Raw genomic sequence first — 9,789 nt, 5'->3', positions numbered from 1 at the left:
TTTTTACTTCGGACCGCTATTCATCATGTAAAGAAAGAAAGAAAGAAAGAAAGCTTCTTATTTTTCTTTCTTTTATCTAGCCTAATATTATATACAGTAATAACAATATAATAATTTCCATGTAGGCTATACAAAGGACTTAACCTAATAGAAGCAATGGTGCTCTTCAAAGCATTGCTTTCACACACAACTGAACTGAGTCTTGTTCTGTGATATCCCATATTCATCCTCGATTAATCATATTCGGGGTGGAATCAGAGTTTAATATTCTGCACCATTCAACTGGCAGATGTAAAAGCATTCTCAACTGACACAGATAATTACTATGATACATCCCGGAAAGGTTTCCATGTCTGAACACAATTTCAATAACCAAGTGCTGTGCTAGCAATTATTTATAAATAAAATTAGTTACAGAACTTTGGGGGCGGGAACGAGAGCAGGTGTTTCTCGGTGCCTATTTTCATGCGGTGGAATTTCATCTCAAACTCGAATACATTATCGCCACTTTTGCAAGAACACGATGGGGAAAAGCAAGATAGCCTATCAGGCGCACGTAGAATGTTCCTGACCTGTAATGACTAATTAACAGCGGGGATTTAATGATGTTTTGCTCTACTGATCAAATTTCAGGGTTTGAGACAATGATTTTGAGCACCTGCGCGGGGAGTTGCGCAGAAAATCCTGTAAAACCAAATGTATTTAAAAACTGTTGGACCATTATTAAGAAGCTCATGAAGTGTCCTCGTACAGTACTTAAAAACATTTTTCAAATATTGTATTTTTTAACGTTTTGGGAAAAAATAGCCAATTTAAAGGAGTAGGCTAGTTCACCCAAAAAAATTACTTATTTTCAATCAATTACACAACCCATGAAGCTTTGAAATTGATGGACATTTTTATGTTTTTGAGGCATTCCTGAGCCAATAATTTGATGACCGACTGTGTTTCCGGTAGGAGACTCAAAACCGGAAACACAGCTGGTCATCAAATTATTGGCTTAGGAATGCGTCAAAAACTATTCACCTGTTTCCTAGGCTTTCCACTTCCTGTGTGTTTTCCACTTCCTGTCGATTTGATCCAATGAAATCCAATGAAACTGGTCAGATGACTAATGATATCCAATGAAATCCGACAGGAAGTGGAAAACACAGCCTAGGAAACAGGTGAATAAAAAATCAGAGGTGCCCACTCTTCCTTAAGTGCCCACCTATCCTGTTACCATACGGTGCACACAGAATAACCGATCATGCACTCACACACACAACTGCATTTTTTTTTTTACCAATCCTGTTCAAAACTAAGCATTCAACTACTACAGATAACTATTTTGATTTGTTTATCTCTAGTCATACTCACTGACATATGTGAACTCTTCAATAAAGTAATGGAGAGGCGGGTTCATAGCCTACGCAGGGCTGCCAACCCTCCTGGATTCTGCAGGAGTCTCCTTGATTTCAACCACATCTCCTTGAGGACTCCTTGATTGTCATTTCTCCTAGATTTCTCCTTGATTTGGTATCATACTCCCAAAATTCACCAGAACACAGGAAATTACATCTAGTCTGTCAAAAGGTTTCGGGGTGAGGTGTCCCAGAGTCCCAGACCCCCCACTTTTGGAGCCCCCCCCCCTCGGATGTTGGCAGGCCTGGCCTAGTCTAGGCCTACTCCCTACTGTACGTGTACACCAACTTCAAGAAAGACAGATAACAGGCAGAAATGAAATCCTCACGACGCATCATGGTCAAGTAGAAAAATGGATATTTAGCTCCATCTGCTGGATGTTTTCAGTAAAACAAACGACCATCTGGAGCACACACACACCACGAGCATTGTGGGTAAGGTACACCATGGGCGAGTTTCATAACGCAGCCCGGAAGAGCTTCCACAGGAGGACACTGTTTTTCCCTCTATGCTTTTTTTATCCTGATGCCCTCTTAAGAAAAATACAATGAAATGTTGCATTTAGTCGCACCGACTGACTAATGCATTGCTGCTACAATGCAGCGGATTACAAGCATCGCTGCGTGCCGCACATCTCAGGTGGCCTGTCCTTGGATTATTAAACCACACACTGTGTGCCGCCGGCAGCAGTGGGCGTGTGTGCATCATATGTGCTCTAAACGTCGCCATGCCGGAGCGTTAACAACAACAACAACAACACTGAGCTGCAACCTGAGGAGAAACAATGACTTTTTCGCCGGTCACAACAAATACAGGCTCTACAGCACTGAGGAGGGTAAAGATGAAGAGAGGACCTCCTCCTCCACCCAGGGGCATCCCGAGATCTCAGTGGTTGGCGTCCCCGACCCGATCACGTGGATCCGGTGTAAAGTCGTCATGCACCTTTTAGATCTGTATTTTGAATCAGGCATCACCTCTGTGGACTTTGACAATGGAGTTAAACAGGTAACCTATGTTAAAAAGGGGGAAAAGGATTCTTGTGGAGCTGGGTGGGTAGCACCAAGAAATGAAGGTCCAATTTGTCAGACCATCAATCCCAATGGTTCTCAAACTTTAGTTTTTCAAGGTCTCCCCTAAGTCCCCTTAACTCTGACAGTATACAAATGGAATCAAATGGGTCCATTTGGTTCCATTTGTGTACTGTCAGAGTTACAGACTTGTAAGGGTCAATTTAGAACCCTCTAACTAAAGGAACCCAGAGAGTCCCTGGAATCTGCTTTGAGAACCACTGATCTATTAAACATCTATTAGGCCTATCATTTGAGCTGCATGTCTACATTAAGGTCATAGCATCAGTTCAGTGAAAACAATTAAATACATCTTCCCATTACAGGCATTAGTTCATGTTTCCAACATGATGTCCAGGGGCAACTTTCGAGAATTGAAGGGGATAGTGTCAAATGAGGTACCTGATCAGTGATCACAGATCACACATATGTGATGAATGCAATTTCAGTATGGTATTGTAATTAAAAATGAAATGCCCCTGTCAACATTCTCAGCTCTGATCTTCTGTTGGCATTCCAGATGGTAAAATATGTTGAGAAGCAATGCAAACCTCTAACTGATGCCCAAAGACAACAGCTAGCTGTCTCATTGGATGATATTATATTTCTGCTGCCAGAGGACGTGTCTGTGTTTTTTGATTCGCATGGTAAGAGTTACTATTACCTTCCTATTAATAACAAGTGCAAAATGTGCAAATTAATAATGAGGTCATGTTTATTTGTATTAAGTTTGATGAGGTGCTGTGAAGTATTGTGCATACAGTACATGTGTATTGTAGATTTTTGCCCAACAGACATTGCATAGCTATTCTGAGATTGATGTGCACAATTTAGCCAAACAACTGTTAAATGCCAATACATACTATGGCATCCTGAACATTGGGCTAATAATGACTGAAAGGTTTCTACAAATATACAGTACAGACTAGCTGAAAAAGTCATGATACTGTAGGTTGACCAAGGCACATATTCTTCGGGAGCACACTGACCTAAATGTAATTAAAGAGTGGTTATTTATGGGCTGGTTCCAGCAGGTTGGAATGTTTGTGTCTGACTCTGTATAAATGTGAAGCGGGGCATTGTAAAAAAGGAGCATGGTGCTCTGCAAACCTCTGAATTATGAAGATTAAAGAAACAACTGCTACATCTGCAAGCACTATACATAATATGGTTATCCGATTACCACTACCATGATTAGGCTACTGATACTCTCACTCAACTGATCCTGATGCCATCTGCTTCTTCCAGGAAGGAGTTTTTGCTACATCGTGATGAGGTTCTGGCTCCTGTCGACACCTGATGGTCCCGATGACCCTGAGGGCCCAAAAATCTTCAAAGTCACCTCCAAAGAAGAAGATGGCTCACAGAAGAAAATAGTGACTGCCGTCTATGAGTAAGTCTTGCTCAGCCATTATCACTCAGTTCATCAGATGTATTGATCACCTTGCTTTATTCAATTTAGACGTGTTTAGGGCAGTACAGTATTTAGAAAGTGTGGCCCTCACACCCACGTCGCACTGCCGATCCGACTGATATGCCCATATATGGAGATTTCTGTATCTGTCAGTCCTTCCATGTCCCTTTTATGCCCATATATGGAGATCCCTGATGTCATCAGTATATGTCCATATATGGGCATGACCCCTTTTGTGCGCATATATGGAGCTTACTGATTTGTTTGCGCCTGATGCCAGTTTAGACAACTACTCCATGTTTGTTCATAGCTGCATTGGGAACTCCTTATGGTTATGGCTGAGTCATGATGACCGCCGGCCGGTCCTCCCTTAAAGGAGTAGTTCACCCCAAAAAATACTTATTTTCTATCAATTACGCACCCCATGAAGCCTTGAATTCAGGATTCCTGAGCCAATGATTCAATGACCGGGTCATCAGTCAATAGGAGACTCAGTAGGAAACTCATTGAATCTCCTACCGGAGACTCCACCGGTCATCAAATTATTGGCTTAGGAATGTGACAAAAACAAACATCTCCATGAATTCAAGGCTTCATGGGGTGCGTAATTGATAGAAAATAAGTAATGGTTTGGGTGAACTCCTTTAAGCCAATTTTATTATATGATGTGTGCTTTTATTTTGTTTGTCTCAAAAGCTAGTTTTTGGTAATTAATTTTCTAAGATGTGCTATGTGCATACATACAGTATGTGTTTATTTGTGCATTCCCCATATTCAGTGTGTTGAATCAACAGTAACAGGTGTCAATATTTAGTCAAGTATTATACGCTGGCAAAAGCACAAAATGGCCCATACACCTCCCAATATAAAGCCTGTCTGGTTTTCCTTACAGCAGATAATAGAGCCAGTCTTGCAGCAACTGACTGATAACTTTCATGCTTTTCAAATACACTTATTGCTAATGTGGTTAGTTAGGTTAAAAACAAAAACCCTACCAAAACATGTTTTGATTGATAAATTAAGTTGAACTATAGGGTGAAAATGGTGGGTGGGTGTGTGTGGTAGGTAGGTATAGAGTGTAAGTGTTTGATTACCTTAACATGTAATATGGCAACATGTATGTTAAATGTCATTGTTATGTTATTTTAATTAAAGCATTATTATCAATAATGCATGATAATAATATTGATAGTCAGTTGAAGGCCAAATCCCAAACAATACTGTGAAATATGTCAGACTGAGACTCACTACACTACTCTTATCATGATAATTGTAGGGGTGGACACTCCAATTATTTTTTTAAGATTATTGTAAATTTGTAATACTTAGTGTAGCTGTCAGACTTTTCAGCCATTCTGGACTGCACTCCTATTATATGGACCAATATAGAAATATTCTCTCTGACTTTTGCTGTGTTAAGAACCACTGACATGATTTGTCAGCAAGACAAAGGGATAAGATAACTGCACCTCCAATCCACAGAATAGTGTAAGCCTCTTTCCATTTTTGATCAAGAATCCTGTTAGGAGTTGGACCACATGGTCTATGTGCCAGATACTCTCCTTCCTATTGTTTCAGGACTCAAGACACCCTTCTCTAAAAGCCTATTACACAGAAAATTACCGGAGCCATTTTGAATCGTCACTATTTTTTCAAGGTGAATTGCCTAGAATGGCGGATTTGGTAGTGAACCAGTCTTTCAGCGATTTACACACATTACCATCAAGTCTCAAAAGTATGATTATTGTTAAGTATGCCTTATAGACTGCTCCTTCAATGACTGAGTCATAGTGCAAAGATGCTTGCATAGAAAGTAATGGTAAGTAATAATCTTGCATCACACCTGTGTGTTCAGCTCTGTTAAGAATACATTTGCCATTATGAAGAAGTAACTGATAGTGCTGAGAGGATTTCCTGGAGACATTTCTGTAGTCTTGACGTAAACGGACAAATTAAGTCCTTTTATTGCCAGTGGAGCAGCAGCCCCATGGCTTTATTTGATAAGATAAGATAAACCTTTATGGATCCCTTGATGGAAATTCAAGTGTCATAGCAACAACAACAGGAAAGGTGCAGGTAAGATAAAGAGTCAATAACCAAAATAATAATAAAGATGAAATAAAATGAGTTTAGATAGTGGCCCTAGGTATCATTCTGCACTGGGTCTCTGAATGAGTGAAGATATACAGTACTGTACATTCCATCGATGTAAATGTATATTGAATATATATGAATGAATATATTCTAGGATGCAGCTCTGTCTCATTCAAGGAAACTTCCTAGACTTTGCTGTCTCATAGCAGTAGAAGAGCATGCATCATTTTGTTTGGCGAAATGTAGAGGTAGGAAACATTGCTTAGCTGCTTAGTCACAGTCCTTTGAAGGCAAAGTTAACCTACAGAAGTAACTTATTACTTAACCTACCTGAATGTCGATTGCCATGGCAAGGTGTGTATGTGTGTGAGATTTAGTTTCATTTAACTACTAGTTGAACTACTTTCAGTTATTGTTAGATTTAAGCAGTTTTCAATTGTTGCAAAAAACACTTAATTTTACAAAAGTTTCATAGACTCAAATTATTTGAGAAATGTATCCTCCTAACATGGCTGATACATCCATGGACAGACCTCATGGCTTCCTTCCTTGAATGCTGCATTATTTTCTTTGTTGCATTCCATCCTTAACAGGTGTTACCAATGATACTGATTAAGGTTCCATCCATGACCATGTGTAGCAGAACCTTTTGAGTGGACTATTAATATCTGCCAATGAAAAAGGTCTATTAACTGTGTAGGATCCCATAACACTGTGTGGCAAGGTCAGAGATCTTCATCCAATTTGTTTAATTTGATCTTAATGAGTGACTTGAGGTCCTTGCACACTGGAGCCATTTTATTTTTTCATGCGATTAATTCGCCCAAAAATATTTTTTTTCAAACTGTTGTTTGTGTCATGAGTACATTCACACAGAATATGTTCTATTTTTCTGAGCTTCCACACCTGTATGAATAAGGCAGGATGGGTTAATGCAGAGGACACATGATTGTGTATGTGCCAATGAACCTTTCCATTTCCCCCTGGACTTAGGGGAAGTCTTTCACTCCAAACATTGCAGTGTTATTAATGATGCAATCCAGCCTCCCTAAAATGCAAATTAATCTAAATGTTCTCTCCTTCAATTTGAACAGGTTCCACCGTGAGGTGACGCGGGGGTCGGCATCTGATTGGACTGTCACTAACGTTTGGGACCGGCACTGGAAGCTGGATGAATGATTTGATGGGACAATTCAACGAGTCTACAACTTCAGTCATCAGAATATAGTAACAGCGCAAACTGAACTGCATTTGTCTGTGAAAGACAACAGTCAACTTGACACAACGTAATTAAGAACTGTCTTTTTCGAATCAGTCAGAGCCATAGTAGTGCAATAACCAAGTTACCTCAAGACTTCAGACCTCTGTTATATGAACCCACACTCCTAATGCAAGGCAAGTTTATTTGTAGCCTATAGCACATTTCAACAACAGGGCAATTGAAAGTGCTTCACACAAAACATTGACGACAACTGGATACAATTAAATTGGTTATTAAAGAGTATAGAAAATAGAGCCAACATTTTAGAATAAAGTTACAGTGCAACACAAGAACTAAATGAAAGGCAATGGCAAACTGAACAGAAAAGTCTCCAGCTTTAATTTAAAAGAACTGAGACTTTTACTCTGAGGCCTCATTTCAGAAAAAATAGGAGGTTGTCAAAAATAAGTTGCATAAATAGATATAAAAATGGTTAAAAGAAGTCGGAAATATCAATGGTGCTTACAGGATCAAACCTTCAAACGGGATCAAACATGAGGAAAAAACAGACGATGTGCCCGGATCGTCTGTTTTCTTTTGGCTTGTACCGTTGCAGATCTGCAGTTTTCTGTGAGTTTGTTCCAGATACAAGTAGCCTTGGGAAGCAATGGTTCCTGAGCCATGTGGCCCATAGGTGGGGAGCCTATCTCCTGTTTCCGCATGAGGCGGTTTGATGTACTGTACATCCCGCCGGCCATGATGTACGAGTACAAACCCTGGACATGGCGCTAGTGTGTCACAGGGACAAACCACCATGTTGAGTGCCAAGCAGGGAGGTATTGGGTACCTTTTTTAATTAATTTATTTTTTTGTTCTAGATATGCTGTGCATAAAAACTAAACGCTGCTTCTCCACATTTAGGTTAGGCTCACAGGGCAGAAAGCAGACCTGTCCCAGATGATCTGAGAGATTTGGGTGGTTCATAACATAGCAGAAAATCTTAAATGTATTTTGGCCCTAAACCAATGAATGGTTTTATAAACAGACAGTATTTTTAATTCAATTATTTAACAGACAGGAAGCCAGTGTAAAGATCTGGAACTGGAGTGTGATATGATATTACTTTCTTGGTTTTAACAAGGTATCTTTCCAAATCCTGCTGAGACATACACCAGTAAATCCTTTAATCTTCGTTATATTCTTAAGGACTGATTTTGTAGGCAAATTGTCTTAATGTGGCTGTTGAAATTCAGGTCTGAGTCCATGACTATGCCAAGATTTCTGTCTTGGTGTGTGGTTTTTAACATTGTTTTGACTTGTGGATATCATTTTGCTATGGACAGGTTTTGGGATGCCTGTGAATGTACCATTGAGTTCACAGGAGGTATAATGGTTTACTGTAAATTACTACATCCCACATTCACAACTTTCGCAGTATGCCCTAGTGTAAATAAAGAGCCTTATAATGTCGTCAGTGGGTCTTTTATAAGTTCTTGGTTTACCTATGATCCTAGATTACTATTTCTATGCATTTGATGTATTACCTCGTGTTTTCCTTGCTTACTGTAAATCGTTCTGGATTAAGAGCGTCTGCTAAATGCCTAAATTGTGAATTTGTCTCTTTGATGTCAGTATATCATTCAGAAGTTATTTCTAAACGTGTGACTTTATAATGACTTGTTAGTGGAACATTATCAGTATTCTGGTATGTGCGATAACAAGCACACCACCATAAGAAAATCCATTTAGCATATCAAGTAGGAGGGGGAGTGCAGTACACTCCATGTGGCTGTAGGCTACAGAGTTGACTGTTGGTACTTGATCGGTCAAGAGGAGATCACAACTTGTATGAAGTCATATAGTAGAGGAATTAAAGTACTTGCATAGCAATGCCGCAAGCAAGAGAAACCCACGCTACAGGAGAATTCTCCACTCTATTTTCCAACTCAAAGGCATCCCATATCTGAGCCAAGTGTAATTGCCAGAAACACGTCACTCATCAAAGACATCACCACTGACAGGCTGGTGAATGCTGCGTGTCATTCCATTCTGTTTACCACATGTAGCACGTTATTAATGTTGACAACATATCTGACAAAAAGATAGAATTCCGTCATTAGCGGCCGCTAATTCATGCACAATGAAATGTGTTAAGGGATTATTCAAATTTTCTTGCATAGTAATCAGCGGCCTGTTAGAAGTTTGCGTGGGGGTGTTATGGTTCCGGTGGAGCATCTTGAGGAGTCATAATGAGATTATAGGAGTGCAGTTAGCTTAGCACATGTCAATATGCTCATGGTTATGGTAAGAGAACATTAGACAATTCATCACGCCTGTGCATCAGTACGTTTAATGGCAATTAATGGCAAACAAACAAAACTAATGATTTTTTATTAATGTGTTATTTGACTGTTTTGTGATGTTCTAACATGGATCAGCAAGGATACATGCCATTCTGATCCATTAATCTGGTACAGATTTAAACATTTACAGATATAGTACCTCGATACATGTCTGTGTATACATAACTGTGTGTGTGCGTGTGCGTGTGCGTGTGTGTGTGCGCTTGCATGCCTGCATGTGTGCATAGCATACATGTGTCATCTTGC

At 39.7% G+C, this 9,789-nt stretch overlaps 2 protein-coding genes across 2 annotated transcripts in view; one reads left to right on the top strand and one right to left on the bottom strand.

The window, feature by feature from the left end:
- The window catches only part of znf385d (zinc finger protein 385D), a 353,987-nt gene that overhangs the window by 255,957 nt on the left and 88,241 nt on the right, over positions 1-9,789 (bottom strand). The gene's annotated exons all lie outside the window — the stretch shown is intronic.
- LOC308084211 (m-AAA protease-interacting protein 1, mitochondrial) lies at positions 1,865-8,615 on the top strand. The gene is made up of 5 exons (XM_080426751.1): positions 1,865-2,409; positions 2,798-2,869; positions 2,992-3,118; positions 3,720-3,864; positions 7,074-8,615. The coding sequence occupies exons 1-5, from the start codon at positions 2,002-2,004 to the stop codon at positions 7,156-7,158; spliced, it is 837 nt and encodes a 278-aa protein (XP_080282877.1). The 5' UTR covers positions 1,865-2,001; the 3' UTR covers positions 7,159-8,615.

Source organism: Gymnoscopelus braueri (genome assembly GCF_963280865.1).
Source record: "Gymnoscopelus braueri genome assembly, chromosome: 4".
Lineage (NCBI taxonomy): Eukaryota > Metazoa > Chordata > Actinopteri > Myctophiformes > Myctophidae > Gymnoscopelus > Gymnoscopelus braueri.
The sequence above is the reverse complement of the archived record's forward strand: the minus strand, read 5'-3'. Positions and strand labels throughout refer to the sequence as shown.

Coding starts and splice junctions, on each gene's coding strand:
- LOC308084211 (XM_080426751.1), top strand. CDS start 2,002: ATGCAGCGGATTACAAGCATCGCTGCGTGCCGCACATCTCAGGTGGCC. Junction 2,410..2,797: donor TTGACAATGGAGTTAAACAG/GTAACCTATGTT, acceptor TTCCCATTACAG/GCATTAGTTCATGTTTCCAA. Junction 2,870..2,991: donor AGGGGATAGTGTCAAATGAG/GTACCTGATCAG, acceptor TTGGCATTCCAG/ATGGTAAAATATGTTGAGAA.